General features: G+C 38.6%; 7 protein-coding genes across 7 annotated transcripts in view; 4 read left to right on the top strand and 3 right to left on the bottom strand.

Annotated features, from left to right (window-relative positions):
* The first annotated feature begins 1,012 nt into the window (after nucleotides 1-1,012).
* Nucleotides 1,013-2,583, top strand: RHIMIDRAFT_221818 (delta-9 desaturase). Its single transcript, XM_023607444.1, has 2 exons — nucleotides 1,013-1,683; nucleotides 1,739-2,583. The coding sequence occupies exons 1-2, from the start codon at nucleotides 1,051-1,053 to the stop codon at nucleotides 2,474-2,476; spliced, it is 1,371 nt and encodes a 456-aa protein (XP_023471279.1). The 5' UTR covers nucleotides 1,013-1,050; the 3' UTR covers nucleotides 2,477-2,583.
* Nucleotides 2,584-4,995: 2,412 nt separating this feature from the next.
* RHIMIDRAFT_307405 (FAD/NAD(P)-binding domain-containing protein) lies at nucleotides 4,996-7,016 on the top strand. Its single transcript, XM_023614524.1, has 5 exons — nucleotides 4,996-5,120; nucleotides 5,191-5,346; nucleotides 5,403-5,726; nucleotides 5,792-6,112; nucleotides 6,165-7,016. Exons 1-5 carry the CDS (start codon nucleotides 5,093-5,095, stop codon nucleotides 6,923-6,925), a joined length of 1,590 nt encoding a protein of 529 aa, XP_023471278.1. The 5' UTR covers nucleotides 4,996-5,092; the 3' UTR covers nucleotides 6,926-7,016.
* Nucleotides 7,017-7,394: 378 nt separating this feature from the next.
* Nucleotides 7,395-8,286, top strand: RHIMIDRAFT_232997 (uncharacterized protein; the record flags this gene model as incomplete). Its single annotated transcript, XM_023607863.1, has 3 exons — nucleotides 7,395-7,517; nucleotides 7,570-7,971; nucleotides 8,023-8,286. 3 exons carry the CDS (start codon nucleotides 7,395-7,397, stop codon nucleotides 8,284-8,286), a joined length of 789 nt encoding a protein of 262 aa, XP_023471277.1.
* Nucleotides 8,287-9,549: 1,263 nt separating this feature from the next.
* On the bottom strand, nucleotides 9,550-10,413 carry RHIMIDRAFT_232996 (uncharacterized protein; the record flags this gene model as incomplete). Its single annotated transcript, XM_023607862.1, has 1 exon — nucleotides 9,550-10,413. The coding sequence occupies one exon, from the start codon at nucleotides 10,411-10,413 to the stop codon at nucleotides 9,550-9,552; it is 864 nt and encodes a 287-aa protein (XP_023471276.1).
* Nucleotides 10,414-10,592: 179 nt separating this feature from the next.
* Nucleotides 10,593-11,776, bottom strand: RHIMIDRAFT_232995 (alpha/beta-hydrolase; the record flags this gene model as incomplete). Its single annotated transcript, XM_023607861.1, has 6 exons — nucleotides 10,593-10,685; nucleotides 10,752-10,886; nucleotides 10,942-11,093; nucleotides 11,146-11,292; nucleotides 11,348-11,422; nucleotides 11,542-11,776. 6 exons carry the CDS (start codon nucleotides 11,774-11,776, stop codon nucleotides 10,593-10,595), a joined length of 837 nt encoding a protein of 278 aa, XP_023471275.1.
* A 354-nt stretch (nucleotides 11,777-12,130) lies between these two features.
* On the top strand, nucleotides 12,131-12,887 carry RHIMIDRAFT_243618 (putative ribosomal protein; the record flags this gene model as incomplete). Its single annotated transcript, XM_023609964.1, has 3 exons — nucleotides 12,131-12,133; nucleotides 12,423-12,782; nucleotides 12,834-12,887. 3 exons carry the CDS (start codon nucleotides 12,131-12,133, stop codon nucleotides 12,885-12,887), a joined length of 417 nt encoding a protein of 138 aa, XP_023471274.1.
* The window catches only part of RHIMIDRAFT_310247 (UCH-domain-containing protein), a 4,197-nt gene continuing 1,173 nt past the window's right edge, over nucleotides 12,698-15,721 (bottom strand). The window contains exons 2-7 of the mRNA XM_023614639.1: nucleotides 15,310-15,713; nucleotides 15,054-15,254; nucleotides 13,398-15,003; nucleotides 13,257-13,345; nucleotides 12,834-13,204; nucleotides 12,698-12,782 (exon numbers count right to left, since the gene is read on the bottom strand). Of these exons, the coding sequence (XP_023471273.1) occupies nucleotides 12,941-13,204; nucleotides 13,257-13,345; nucleotides 13,398-15,003; nucleotides 15,054-15,254; nucleotides 15,310-15,713 (2,564 nt within the window). The 3' untranslated portion in view covers nucleotides 12,698-12,782; nucleotides 12,834-12,940. The remainder of the gene's footprint in view (nucleotides 12,783-12,833; nucleotides 13,205-13,256; nucleotides 13,346-13,397; nucleotides 15,004-15,053; nucleotides 15,255-15,309; nucleotides 15,714-15,721) is intronic.

Genomic DNA, 15,721 nt, shown 5'->3' with positions numbered 1-15,721 from the left:
AAAAAAAAAAAAAATCAAGTCATCAAATGTTAGGCTACCAGTGGTAAGATCTGTTATCGATAAACGTTCCAAGAGAGGGAGTTGCTGTTGTAAGTTGTACAATGGTACTGCAACCTTTATAGCTTATGAATGTAGTTTTATTTCTTTTTAAGGAAATATATGAAGCTTTTTAAAGGACATGAGCATTGCGTATACCGATCAATTGTACGTATTCTATACATTAAAGTGTGTGCTTGATACGGAGAGAGAGAGAGAGCAAGCATTAGTATTAGTGACTTGTAAAGCAATTATCAACCTCATCTACCGTAGGCAGCTATATCCTGATATTAAAAGAGCTTCTAAGTTTTCATTACTGCATTGTTTGTTCTGCGATTGCTTTATAAATAAGCTTGCTATACTTAATAGAATAGACAACTATTTATGTTTGATACGAAAAGGACATTTTAGATAAGATAATTCCGTTCTATTCAACGACGTTCAAATATCAACATTTTATGGTTAAAGGTACTTATGAAACAGAAAAGCTCATGATCATGCCCCTTCATAGACATTGTCAGTATTATCATATGCTACGCACATATCTGGAGTAAGGACAAGTCATTCCCCCATATTTTGTGTCGCCTTTACCACTATCAATGACACGCGCAACAATTAGTGTACAGTTGTTGATCAACCACCCCCCTCTACTCCCAATATAGAAAAAAAGGGAATACGTTTTCATTTAGGCATGAAATACATTTCAATTTGTTACCATAGAAACCAAGTCATTGCTCGAACTTCATAAAGATGTTTTCTGCTTTATCTCATTTGCTCAGCGTTTAGTTAAAAAAAAAAGAAAAGGAGACTCAATCCCGATCCAGTTATCTTTGCAAAAATAGGGACATAAAGAGAAAGGCACCGAAAGCTCCTATTGGATGGTGTCACCCCAACATTGGCCCCACCCACCCAACAAAGATTTTTTTGTTCAGATATAAAAGCCTTAAGGAGTTAACGAAAATCATTCGACTTTCCTCTTTCTCTAGTATTATCTTATCTTTTCAAAGGGAGAAGATGACAGCCACAGAGGTCCTTACTACAATGGATTGCACAAAAACCGAGGCAATGAAGCCTCCTCTTCCAAAGACACAGATGCCCCCATTGTTTGATCAACCTGTCACTGCAAAGAATTGGTACAAGTTTGTCAATTGGCCTCAGTCAATCTTACTACTCTCTACTCCCTTAATTGCTCTCTATGGTGTCTTTAGTACCGAATTGAAAAGGCAGACCTTGATTTGGGCCATTGTATATTACTTTATTACTGGACTTGGCATTACTGCTGGCTATCATCGTATGTGGGCACATCGTGCTTATCGCGGCACTCTCTTACTTCGTTGGATCTTTTGTTTTGCTGGCGCTGGCGCTGTTGAAGGTTCCATCTACTGGTGGTCTCGTGGCCACCGTGCTCATCACCGATGGACCGATACAGACAAGGACCCTTATAGCGCTCACCGTGGCTTCTTCTTTTCTCACTTCGGTTGGATGCTTGTGCAAAGACCAAAGAACCGCATTGGATATGCCGATGTTGCTGATCTCAAGGCTGATCCTGTCGTTGCCTTCCAACACAAGCTTTATCCTTATTTCGCCCTAGGAATGGGGTTCCTCTTTCCTACTTTAGTGGCTGGTCTTGGCTGGGGCGATTTTAGAGTAAGCTTCAAATACCGCTTTTAACAATTATAAACTCATCAATATGATTCATTAGGGTGGGTTCTTTTATGCTGCAGTCTTCCGTCTCTGCTTTGTTCACCATGCTACCTTCTGCGTCAACAGTTTAGCTCACTACTTGGGTGAGGCCACATTTGATGATCACAACAGCCCTCGTGACCACTGGATTACGGCCATAGCCACCCTTGGAGAAGGATACCACAACTTCCATCACCAATTCCCTCAAGATTACCGTAATGCCATCAAGTGGGGTCAATATGATCCTACCAAGTGGTTGATCATCGTTCTCTCCTGGTTCGGTCTCGCTTATGAGCTCAAAGAATTCCCCTCCAATGAAGTTAGCAAGGGCCGCATCTTCATGCAAGAAAAGAAACTGCGCGCTGAAAAGGCCAAACTCAACTACGGCACCCCACTCAAGGATTTACCCGTATTCACATGGGATGAATTCCAATCACTGGTACTGAACGAAAACAAAAAGTGGATCTTAATCGAAGGTGTCTTGTATGATGTTGGAAAATTCATGAGAGAACATCCTGGCGGTGTCAAGTATCTTTCAACAGCTATTGGTAAAGACATGACAACTGCTTTTAACGGTGGTATTTATAACCACTCTAATGGCGCTCGTAACTTGCTCACTTCTTTACGATGTGGTGTGCTCAAGAATGGTATGCAAGTCATGTCAGAATCAGACGCTGCCAATGCCACAGCTCATACCTACGATGTATCCTTGGAATATAACTCCAAGATTGCTGATTTTTACAAGAAGAGCGATTAAGCTTTTTTAATTCTTTTTTCTTCATTTATATATTATATGCATTTTTTTTCCTGTTGCAGCATTTTCACATTGTATAAAGTAATAAAATATAACTATATCACAGTCAATTGTATACATCACCGCCTATTATTCATAACTATCAGAATATGAAGAACTTTTTCTAAATCACAAGTTTGCGGTTAATCACCTTCATTCTAATAATAGATACATCTTTCCTAACCCAGCCTTGTTTGCTTCCACTTCAACGCGAGATATGGTACCTACCTGTAAAAAACACGTCGATTGGTAAAAGCTCTGTTTTCAACTTTCCCTATAGAACTGATACTATCGTTAATGATTTGGAGATTTTGTTTTGATCGATTTGGAAAGGCAAAACAATGGCTGAAGCTGAAAAAGCTTCTCTGGTCCAAGCGTCCTCAAGAATAAAAAGAAATCAATGCTGATGTTTCTTTAGCTGAAGATATGTTCGAATCTCTTTAACCTTTGCACCATTTTCTTGTATTGTGTTCTTTGTATGTTGTATTATACTGAATGACTAATAAATGCTAATATCTACCATAATAGGACTAGTCAACCAGTTTATTTGTATTATTTCGGTAATGGCAAGCGAAAGTAGAAGTGGTACAGCGAAGCCTATCTGCATTTTCATTATTTATTCGCATCAACCATACATGACAGTTTATGCGCATAAATTACCCTTAAGTTTAGCTTCAGTACAAACAGCAGGGATCCGGTCCGCGGAAGAAAAAGAAGACAACATAAATGTTCGCGAGTTAAAGCCATCCTGTCTGCACTACAAGCTCATGTACCACAGTAAGAGAACTCGATCATACAGATATACTTGGGCAATACAACAGCATTAAAATATGTGAGACAAGACAGGGGGAACATCATCACAGATTCTTCAAGAACTGGCGATACAAATTCAAGCAGTATGCGGCGAACACAACGTGAAATTGGTCTGTCATCACATTTCAGGGATTCAGAATACCATAGCAGATCGTCTCAGCCGAAAGAAGATACTTCTGTACGAGTAGGTATTACCATGGAAATGGTTCAACCATCTAAGAAAGCAATGAGGCTTCGACAAATTCAAAATAGATGCGTTTTCAATGAGACAGAACAAGAAACTACCTGTGTACTGGAGTCGATTCCCGAATCTCAATGCACAAGCAACTGGCACATTTCACCAAAAGTAGCCGATGAAGGGACTTTACTTGAATCAACTATGGAAATTAATCCAAAAGATTTTGAGAAAACTAAAAGAAGGCAGAGTCAAGCAAACAGTGTTGACCATACCGTTATGGCAAACCCAGTACTGATGGAGCTTGCTCATGAGGATACGATAACTGAGGACACCAATAAAAATGAAACCCAATTGCCAATAGTCCTTAGCCGCATGGATGTTATCTTTCAAAAGAGGATGGCGAAGGATTAACAATTGAAGATATATATTTTTTGACGCAGTCGACAAGGAAAAAGGCACACAAAGTATATGATTATGAATGGAGAGTTTGACCCAATTGGTGATATAAACATGGATTAAACTCACAAACTTACGACCCAAATGCGGCACATAACCTCTTACATGCACCAGAAAGTAGGCTAAATAATGCAAATACGAATTTATCATAATTATGCTTGGATGATCTTGGTTCTTTGTTGGTTAAACTGACAACGTAAAGCTAGAATAAATAACGTTTCTTTTTATCTCTTCTTCTTGAAAAGAAACCAACCAACCATGGTAGCTTGGTTGAACTTTCTGTACCAAGATTGAGCAGCCATCACATCCTCTGTCGCCTTTTTGGCAACGTTGCTACTACTTTTTTTGTAATCGCCAATATCCGCCAGCCTGACTGTATACAAAATGACATTTTCGGTAAACCTTATTAGCAAAGCATGACTAATAGAATCCAAAAGGCGCAGTCTATTGAGCTTACAGAAGGCAGCTCTACTTTTCTTCATAGTGCTAAACTGTGTATGCCCACTTCCATTTATATAGAGTGGCTTTGAATGTCGTGGTTGCAACTACGCTCACTAAATAAAGGCTGAAATATACGTGTCAAATACAGTTCCTTTTTTTTTCTTGTCAAATACTTGTGCAAAGAATGATACTACAAGACTAGATGATAAGCCTTATTTTATCGAGGTATATTCAATCTGTATAAATGAAGGCTCAAGAAGAAGGATATGTAACTATTGTTTATGATATACTTTAAATTATCGGATTAATTTACATCCTTTTTTATTATTAAACATAACTTTTTTAATAAAACAACCTGACTACGATATTATCTTTGATATACTTTACATATGACTCCTTTGGTCTTTTTAGGGATAAATATAAAGTAAATGTCTGATTTCACATGTAGAAACAAGACATAGTCACGTTTGAGCTTATAGGCTAGCAGATCCATTTCTCGGAAAAAAAGCAAGTCCCTAAAAGGACATCTGTGTACCCTTCTCTATCTGATAACTTTTTTTGTTAAATTTTTTTCCCGTGTTTTACCTCTTTTTTCTCTTCTTTTTTTTTTAATTTTGAATTTTAAAGAATTGGCATTTTTTATAAAATATCTCTTTCTTTTGGAATTATAAACTTTATCATTTATATAAAAGATGCAATCTGCTACAAGAGCATTCAGAGGTAAGACATGATAAACCTTGGAAGGGATTGACACGCGCTTACACATGCTAAATTGTATCTTTCAAAAAAGCGGCTTATCGACAAGCACCTATTGTGCGACATAGCTTTCAAAGATACAATTCTACTGTGTCATCAAGCCAACCCAAAGCAAAGTATTCTAAATGGAAGGCATTCAAGACTACAGCCAAGGTGGGTGCAGTGGGCTTTGTTGGTTATACTTTCTATAGTAAGTGAATATACGTGTATATGCTGTAAAATTAAACGTTGAACGATGATGTATAGCCATGTATGTACATCTTCATCCTACCATGAACCCTGTTCCCCATGATCCCAGCAAAAAGACCATTGTTGTTCTCGGCAGTGGATGGGGATCTACATCCTTCTTGAAATCTATCGACACTGACCTTTACAATGTGATCGTTGTATCACCACGTAATTACTTCTTATTTACTCCTCTTTTGCCCAGCTGTACAGTCGGCACACTTGATTTCCGTTCTCTGGTCGAACCTATTCGATTCATCACTCGCCATAAGCCTAATGAGGTCAAAGTCTATGAAGCTGAATGTACTGACATCAACGCAGAAAAGAAGGAAATTACGATTGTTGGTAAGCTTGTCATCATCATTGCCTCACAAGGACACGCAGGACTGTTTACTAAATTAGGAAAATAGATAATTCCGAAATAAAGGGTGAAAGTTCCGTCAGTACCATTGGCTATGACTACCTTGTTGTCGGTGTTGGTGCACAAAGTCAAACGTTCGGTATCAAGGGTGTTGAGGAGCATGGCTGCTTCCTGAAAGAAGTTTGGGACGCTCAAAAGATCCGTAGCAAGCTCATGGATTGTATTGAAACCGCTGCTTTCCCTGGTCAATCTCCTGAGGAAATAGAACGTCTGCTGCACATGGTTGTCGTTGGTGGAGGCCCTACCGGTATTGAATACGCTGCCGAATTACATGATTTCTTGGTAGACGATTTGACAGCTTGGTACCCAGGTAAGAAGTAGAGGAGTGCGTTTCAAACACATTGATTCTAATTCCATGATAGAACTTGTTGGCAAGATCAAGATCACGCTTGTCGAAGCCATGCCAAACGTTCTTCCTGCCTTCTCAAAGCAGCTGATTGATTATACTGAATCAACGTTTAAGGAACAAAACATTGAAATTCACACCAAGACTATGGTTAAAGAAGTCAAGGAAAAAGAAATTGTCGTTCAACGACCTGATGGCAATGCGGACACAATTCCCTATGGTCTCCTCGTCTGGGCTACCGGTAACACCTCTCGCCCATTGGTCAAAAATTTGATGGCCAAGTACCCCGAAGCTCAAAACGTTCGTCGTGGTTTGGTCGTTGACGACTGGCTTCGAATGGCAGGCGCCAAGGATATTTATGCACTCGGTGACTGTACTGCCACCAAATACGCACCTACTGCTCAAGTCGCCTCTCAACAAGGAAAGTATCTTGCCCGTGTCTTTGCTCAACTACATGCCACAGAGCAGTACGAAGCCGAGCTTGAGGAAGCAACGACAGAAGAAGAAAAGGCAAAGAAACTACGCAAGTTACAAAAGGCTCAAGATATCAAGCCTTTCCACTACACTCATCAAGGTTCTCTCTGTTACATTGGATCAGATAAGGCTATTGCTGATCTTCCTTTGGGACCTGGTAACTTGGCCTCAGGTGGTGTTGCCACATTCGCTTTTTGGCGTTCCGCTTATCTCTCCAACATCTTTTCTGCACGTAACCGATGGCTGGTCATTACCGATTGGACTAAAAAAACTTTCTGGGGACGTGATATCTCCAGAGAATAAGCTCAGTTTCTCTCTTTTTTTTATTGCATAGATGTAATTATTTTAAAAATAATAAATAATTCAAAAAAAAAATGGACTTATGATGACAGGCTGATGCATTTGTGTTACATTCAATGTTTATAGAGTGGCTCCCTAATTTGGTGGCTCAGTCATTTAGGTAAACAATGACGAAGCATGATGCCAGATCATATGAGTAAAGAAAAGGAGATAAAGACTTGTAAGATTATATACAACAATAAGGAAAGGAAAGGAAAGAAACGAAGACATAGGCGGACTTTTTCAAAGCTTTTGTGTAAGCAGCTTATGTTGAATAAGCTTTTGATGTGTAGTAAAGCAATACAACGAGCGTGCAGAAGTTCAAATGAGAAGGATGAATATCCATAAATAGTAACCACAACAACAACAATAACAACTGTATATAAAATGTCGTATTTCATTTTGTCTTTTTCATTATTCATTATTTATTACCATGGCAAACAGTACAAAGAGACCGTTACCACCTACACCTTCAAATAGAAAATCAATCATTGATCTAAGCTATGACACAGAAAATGACATATTAAGTCTACAAAAATGCCTAGAGCAAAAAGAGGTAACACATCGATTTGGAATGACACGATGTAGATAACTGAAAGCCTTTATAGTCTACCATCAATAACCTGAAAATAATCGTAATGGAATGGAAAAAGAAAGCAATAGAATACGAAGCTGCTTATAACGAAGCAAAGCAACAGCTTGAAGAGCGAGAGCGGTTCTTAATGAAGCGACATCAAGCAGAGATAGAGGCTCTTACCAAAGCTCAAATTGACCAAACAAATGAGAATTTAGACTTGTTGCTCAAGCTAGAAAATGAAAACAAACAGCTGAAACAGCAGTTACAAAATAGCCCCACAAAAGAAGAATACCAGTTACCTATTCCACCCGTGGCGCCGTTCGTCAGTAACACGAGCCAATTATGTAATACAGCAGAAGTGGCGAACCAGACAGCCACTGCGTCTGTGATAAAAAGCAGAAAGCAGTCAAACGAGCTAGTTGAACGAATTAATGTAAGTCTTTTTCTAAACTTTATAAAAACGAGGCTGACACGATGTCAAAAGGAAATGATGAGTGCGATGGAAGGCACTTTACATGGTATAAAAGATAGCTATGGTCAAACTGTAATGGAGGATACAACACCGCCGTTAATAAGCGACCTATCATCCTCAGAAGAAGAGTATGATGCTCAGTCTATAGAGATTATACCCAAGGCAACTAGCAGTAAAAAGAGACTGTCTAGTTTCTTTTTTGGTAGCAAACATAAGAAAGACGACATGTTTGTAGAAAAAAAGAAAACTGTATTTAAAGTGCCTTCTAATAAATAGTGCTTTCTTTACTGAAAACATCCCTCTTTAATGTATGCGCTATTATAATACGATGTGTACAACAATGCGTTCGCATTTGACAGGCTTCTCTTCTTTAAAACCAGTTATTTTTATCCGATAAAAGTCGCCTAGATAGAGGTGCCATCCCATAACTGAATCGCGTGTGCTTAAGGATAAACGGCCTCCATTAGACACACAAATGCTAGTTCCACATGATGTAAAAGGAATATCATGAAAACAATCAAGTTCATAAACAATAGAGCATGCTATTTTTAAGGCATATCATTGACTGGTATTTTTATCTCAATTTTGTTTACAAGTCAGTCTGTTCTAACATAGTGCTACACGGCGCTCACTCTTTACTTGGCATATATCATCATAACGATAATAATCAAACAGAGTCTAAACTGCTAAACTTATTATGTAGAATAGAATGTTTGGGAGGGAAATTTTGATAAAAAAGATCTGCACTATCATCTGCAATACAGGACGTCCTTGAGATTTGTATTACACATCCTCTTTTTGGATAGCTCTAGATGATCCTTTTTATTGTAGCTTTCTTTTGTGAGTTGTGGCTTTAGCAGGTGACGAGACGGAAGGGAGAGTCTCGTTATCGCTTTGCTTCAAATTTCGGAACCAGACACAGAAAACAGGGCTTACTTTACGTAGAGGGATGTAATGATAAACTTATTGTTATTTATCTTCGAGTACATAATCTTGCAGTCTACATGTTTATTTATACATATATGCCTATAAAAGAACAAATAGATATTTCTATAAAAAGCGAAAACAACTTCACAGACAGCCACCAGCGACAGTTGTAAAGTTTTGTTTGGTCTCCTTTTATCTCCTTTTGCGATACCTTGTCTTTTTCGTGGGTTCCTTGACTCCTGCCGCGATCGTCACTTTTCATGCGCTCAGCTATTTTCTGTGTATAGCGTTTCTTTTCATTTTTTTTTTTTCTTTTGTTAAAGTGACTATAAGATGAGTTCTTCAAAAAGAGACTAGATGTAGTGTAACACATTGTTGCCTAGTGATAAATGAGATACACAATTTAGGCTATTATTTTTACAAGATTGAAAGGAGAAATAAACAAAAGTTCAAAAAAAGAGAGAGAGAAAGTGAGGGGTGCATTGCAGAAAGTGAACCTTAACGGAAAAAAGAAAAAGATGTTTTTATTAAATAACAAAAGCAAAAGATAGAAGAGGGTATAATACATTTTTTCATTGGTATATACTATGTATGTGCATATATATTTTTCCTTTAAGCTTTTGATAGACAGGCGTAATCTATAAAGAAATCAGTTATATGGTTATCGTCATGATGATACATTGAAAATGATGGCATGAGTTGTGACGTTAAGGATAAAGGACGTTCACTCCAAGGTATCACATCCAAGACAAGTCGCTGATTATCCCTGGAAAGAAACGTACGATTGAAATACTCTAGAAGCTTCATCAAATCTTTGCTGGTCTTTTCTAATAAAACCGGTAGCGTCTCAGTATCCAAGATTGTATATATTTCGCGTAAGTTATCACGTATGTATTCATCCATTTCTAAAGATAGTTTTACTGCATTCTGTTGTAAACAGGTGCTGCTAACCAAGTCGGGTGCTACCTTGCAGTACTCGAGTGTCTTGGTTCGGATGTAACTTTCAAGTGCAGGTCTTCCAAGTTTATCCGCTAAGCGATCCCATGCAAGCGGTAGATTTCCTTCCGTATGTGCTTGGATCGCCCCAAATATTTGTGCGTGAAGAATTTCGAGGTCCATGAGATTATCGGGTGAAGCAAATGTGTGTTGATGAGAGTCAGGTGGAGATGTGCTTGACACTTGAATGTGCTTTTGGAATTGTTCTGCTATGGTTCGATAGGTCTTGGTAATGATTGTATCCAAATGATCAAATTGCCAGTGAGTGGCAATAAGTTGAGCAAAATGTTCGATTTGAATAGGATAATCTATTGTCAGAGAGCATGAATTGTCATCTATTTCTTCTTCTTCTTGCATGATAGGCGTAAAGTGAGTGCTGGTTATAGTTGCTGTGGTTGGAGATGTGATAGAATTAGTAGTGATAGGTAAAGCATGGATGAGCGACGTCAATAAAATTAAGAAGAATGACAAGTAGATCATGTTTATTTAAGAAAAAGGAAGAAGAAAGAAAGAAAGAAAAAAGAGGGTCTTTTATAGTTAAGAGTATATTCAAAAGTAAGTGAGGCTTCTAAATAGTACACAAAAGCTAAATTTGGAAATTTGTATAATTTTGGTATTTGGCTTAAATTAAATGTATAGATCAGCAAAAGCCCACCTTTTCAGCCAATTTGAATTTCATTGACCATACGTAATGATTCAACCATTAGGTAAGCTTTAACTATTTGTTCAAAGTATTCATCGCTTATTTGCATCTGTACATAATAAAGAATATATAAACTTGCTTCTCCCCTTTAACTCCTTAATGATCAATGACTTACATGCCGCCCTGGAGCTACTAAAAATTCTAGACGTCCTGCTTCATTTAATTTCCTTAACCCTAACCAATCGTATACATATAGCGCTTGATCTTCGAGAGGGACGATGCCATTATTTTCATTATAGACCCAGAACCACTAAGGTTAAATATGAGATCAACATTTTCGTTGTTTATGATTGGTATAGACTTACGGCTGACTGTGCAGGTTTCACTATTTCTTCTTGAGTGAATCGAATCAAGATCAATTTCTCTAAAGATACTATATTTTCTTTATATTTAAGACTGTCCTTGTGTTGAAGTTCATTGTTGTTATAAGGTAAAAATGAGCATTTTGATATATAATCTATTTCATTATTATGAACTTCATTGTTATACTAGATTACACAAATGTTTACCCGCTAAGCTGAACGGATCCCGATAATACTGGGTTGGAACGATGTTCTTTTGTGCATATTCTGAATAAGCGCCACTACGGACAAGGAACCTCATCATCCCACAGAAAGGATCAATCTGATTCATACAGTTTGGAATGTCAGATACACCTATTGTTACTATTATTAAACCTTCTAAACAAACAAAGGGAATTTTTAATCAAACCTCCATGTGGAGAACCAAAGGTAATTAATCGATGCATACGCGGTTGATTACATCTTTGTAGCAAAGTTCTTCTTTCTGCAGTTAAAAATAGATCTCGAGCCCTTTATTATTCATTCTTTATTTACCTCAAAAATAGACCACCCTGCGCAACACATGACTATTAGATCTGTTGCTTATACTTTTTCTTTTAATACTTGCCTGAGAAAACCCTATAGCATTATATCCATTCTGTAGTTCTGGTATGGTTGCCAACTTTTCACATACTTGATCCACTTGTATATTGATTTGTCCAAAATAACCAGCTTTCCGATCTTCTTCTGCATTCTCAGCCAAACTAACACTGTGAACAAAGGTATCATTTCCCAAATATTTATGAAGTAGAACAGTCATTCGACCCATAGAGTCCTCACTACAGCAGGTATCACCCATTCCGTGCCAGATAACCACTTGTGTTTTTATAAGGATCTGCTGTTTTATAATTATAATATTTTCATTATATTCCTAACCTGGCCTATATGCATATGCACCTGCACACAATAAATAGAATACACACAGGAACAGCATAAAGAAAAAAAAAAGAGGGAGGGGAGATAAAGAGACAGACTGAGGCAGAAATGCTGACCTGCATATGTGCACACCAAAATTTCTTATTCCGGTCAAGTATGTCCGGTGTAACAACGTTCCTACATCTTTAAGCATTCCATAAAGCCAACCAAATAAGGCCGCTCTGCCTATTCTTTCCCTTCTTTCACTCTTATCAAGGCCATCTAGATAATATCAACCATGGTACATATCGCACAGATGAAAAGATGTGGATGGATTCAGTTTTGAAAAAGAAATAGAAATGGATGATTGTCAATCATATGGATATTATGTGTATATATATTCTTTCCCAGCTTACATTTCAACATGTGTCTACAGCAGCAGTAACATTAGACATTTTACAATTTTCAATGACACCCATTAAAACAGCAATCAAATACAACCTTATCCATTTTCATTCTTTTTCACAACTTGATCCACTCATGTCTTTAAAATTTTGTTTTCAACTTGACATTAACTATAAATATTATAGCAAGGTTCATTCAAGCGTCAAGTCGAAGTGGGTCGTGTTGTTCTCATTAACTCCGGTGCTGATGCCGGTAAATTGGCTGTTATTGTTGATATTGTCGATCACAACCGTGCTCTCATCGATGGTCCCACCACTGGTGTTGCTCGTCAAGCCTTCCCCTTCCGTCGTATGGTCTTGACTCCCATCGTCATCAAGAACCTTCCTCGTAGCATCGGTCAAGGTGCTCTCAAGAAAGCTATTGAAAAGAGCGATGTCGTTGCTGCTTGGAACAAGACCGCTTGGGCCAAGAAGATCGAACAACGTAACGTTCGTGCTTCCTTGTCCGATTTCGATCGTTTCAAGTTGTTAAAATACAAGAACCAAGTAAGTTTATTTGATTGTGTTGGAGAATGTAACCCTTATGTTTTGCCGTAGCGTCGCTTTGCCCTTGCCTCCACCCTTGCCGCTGCCAAGAAGCAAACTGCTTAAATATAGTGTGTCATTAATAAAAAAGAGAGACAATCAGTGTACATTTTTATTATTTAATCTGTAACAATATCATCATCATCATTACTCCGTCTAAGTTCATCACGATTGGTTATCGTATTTGTCTCTGACGTTTGGTCCTGATCCTCTTCTTTAGCAGACAAGATTTGATCATCAGACATCATATTATCCGTCTCGTTTTGTTTTTCAGCAGCCTGCTGCTTTTCTTTGGTCTCTTGAATGATATCCTCCACACATTTTTCATTCACTTGGTTTTGAGGCTTTCTTCGTTTATAAAATAGTAAATAAGCAGCAGAAGTCTATCGTACACAAGATTAATACATAAGAAAGAGTTACTGTATATTGACTCACCTTGATATCAGATACATTCACTTTAGAAACATGAGAATCATCAAAGTGATACCAATTCTTGTCTTCAAAATTTTGTGCATAGGCAGTATCTACATCAAATAAGGATCAGTTTTAATGAAAAGTTTTGAACAAAACACTTACAGTGTCCACCGCCTAATCCACCATAATGGTTATCAACCGCATAGAGGTCATAAATCAATCTATCCTCTTCTTTCAAAGCTTCCTTATTGTCTATACTTAGCACACGATCTGTCAGGTCCAATGACTCGACAGGGAAATCGATGAACGCATCGATTTTATCTCTCCAAGTACGTGAGTGACTGAATCGTTTGAGATGAACTACCATAACATCAGGCATACGCCAGAGATCAAACTTTTTGGTGGCCATTTGGTGCTTTTTACATTTAGGGCAGTACCATAGATCTTCTTCGCCCAACTCTTCTTCCTTTGTGAATTCATCAAGGCAATCCGCAAGAGTAATTTGCTGCTTATTCTTGGCATCTGTTGGTCCCATCTTTGCTTCCTCAGGATCACCGAGCTCCTCAATATCTTCCCAGCCACTTCCAGAAACGCCATTAGAGCTACTAAACTGTGACTCGCCAAAGAGCTGCTGTGCTCTCTTTGGGGTCCATTCAAGAACGATACCTTCTCCTTGTCGGATAACGGTGCTTGGTGGACATGTCAACTTGCGCTTCACTGGGATCGTTGGCTTGTGACGCATAGTGTCGTAGGAATTGGGAAGCTGAGGTGGTGTTGTAAAGGAATCAAGAACAGGTGATTCAGGTTTGCTACCCACGTTGTTTTCATTGGAAAGAATAGATTCTGTGTCATTGTCAGTAGCAGGGTTTATGATGGGGGAATAAGTGGTAGTGATAGTATCATTTTGGTAAAAGTTAACGGCAGCATTTTCCACTTCTTCTTCGTCCTGCATGGAACTGGACATAACAATGGAGTCTTCCATTTCAGTATCATCATTCTCTGTCTCTGGCAGTCCTTCTATATCGTTGCCATTGACGTCTGGTTGGATTTGTTGCCTTTCATACTCCTCTCGTTGCCTTTGCTCATCCTCTGCCCTTTCGCGTAAATCCGTCCATGGCGTCAAGCCGTGTGTGCAAGGTAGTAAGTCTTCTGTATGTCTGCCATAGGTATGTCCGCCAGAAAACACTTTTATGGTGAACAAATTCGACATAGGCTCTGTCTTTTTACCACCAGCTGCTGTCACGGCAGCAGCAGTATGGATGGGTTGTTGTTGTTGCTGCTCATCAATGTCCATGTCTTGCTGATGACCATTAGTCACAACAGCTTCGTATTTAGGTGGTTCGTCCTCCATTTCAGCATCACCATTGACTTCTTCAAATAATTTAAAGTGAGTGTATCGCTCTACATGCTGTGATAGCAAACGGTACAAGGAATCAACGTTTGTGCAGTATTTACGAGGAATACCAATCACAAAAGGATCGCCGAATTGCTGAGGCGAGGTGTATGTTGCTTGTTCACTTTTGTCGACTGTTGCACAATATACAGGGAAAACGATCAATTGGCCATCATGCTCTGATGTGCTGTCTTCATTATCATCGTCATCATCTTTCCCAAATCGGTAAGACTTTACCTTTCTCTTGGGTGTAGGCGGTACTGGCCCAGGAAGTTGATAAACGTAAATAGTATCAGAGCTGCCAATGGTAGCTACGGGCTCATATTGAGGAAATACTTTGTAAATCTTGTGCGAAAAGAGTTCGACCACCAAAAGCTAAGGATAAAGTACGTCAATAACCGTCGTGAACACGTGGATTAACTTACAGTTGATGGATCTTCAACCGACATCATTCGTGCTATTTCTCTTTGAAGATGAGCAATACTTGCATCCTTGCTCAATGTCACGACTACACGCTGCATTCTCTTCATTGGATCATAAGGAACATATACTATTGTTGTCTTGCTCTTTTTCTTTATGGGCAAAGGTAAGGACAGATACATGAATGGATCAAATGTGACAGAAACCTATGAAAAAGGAGTTGAGTAACTCTTTCTGTAAATCAGAAGCAACTCAACTTACGTTTTTACATTCGGCACAGACCAACCTACTCTTGAATTGGCCCTGGAAAAGGTCCACAATAACCGAATCATTTCTAGCACGATGATAATCCCAACTTTTTTTAGCAATCTCTTCATCTTTCATGCCATCAAAATCAGGCAGTTCCATATAAGGTTTCTTTATGATTCGATTCAAATCTTCATGAAGGCCATCGAGCAAGAAAGCCAACAGCTCTTGTGTATCGTGCTGCTGGTAACCATAAAACGATGAATTGAACTTGCCAATGGTATACTTGAAGTCTCGTGGTGCAAAGCTGTGAGAATGCCCACTCCAGAGCTTTTCAATTAATTCTCCGTAAGCTTCTGCCACTTGGCCCTTCATTCCTAAGGGATTGTCTCTGTTCAACTCGTTCTTGTAATTATCAGCTTTTTCA

This window comes from Rhizopus microsporus, assembly GCF_002708625.1.
Source record: "Rhizopus microsporus ATCC 52813 unplaced genomic scaffold scaffold_1, whole genome shotgun sequence".
Lineage (NCBI taxonomy): Eukaryota > Fungi > Mucoromycota > Mucoromycetes > Mucorales > Rhizopodaceae > Rhizopus > Rhizopus microsporus.
This window is presented reverse-complemented; position numbering and strand designations above follow the sequence as displayed.

Excerpts from the sequence above, each read along its gene's own strand:
- RHIMIDRAFT_221818 (XM_023607444.1), top strand. The coding sequence starts at position 1,051 with ATGACAGCCACAGAGGTCCTTACTACAATGGATTGCACAAAAACCGAG. Across the intron at positions 1,684-1,738 it reads TTGGCTGGGGCGATTTTAGA|GGTGGGTTCTTTTATGCTGC; the intron begins GTAAGCTTCAAA and ends ATGATTCATTAG.
- RHIMIDRAFT_307405 (XM_023614524.1), top strand. The coding sequence starts at position 5,093 with ATGCAATCTGCTACAAGAGCATTCAGAG. Across the intron at positions 5,347-5,402 it reads TGTTGGTTATACTTTCTATA|CCATGTATGTACATCTTCAT; the intron begins GTAAGTGAATAT and ends GATGATGTATAG. Across the intron at positions 5,727-5,791 it reads GAAGGAAATTACGATTGTTG|ATAATTCCGAAATAAAGGGT; the intron begins GTAAGCTTGTCA and ends TTAGGAAAATAG.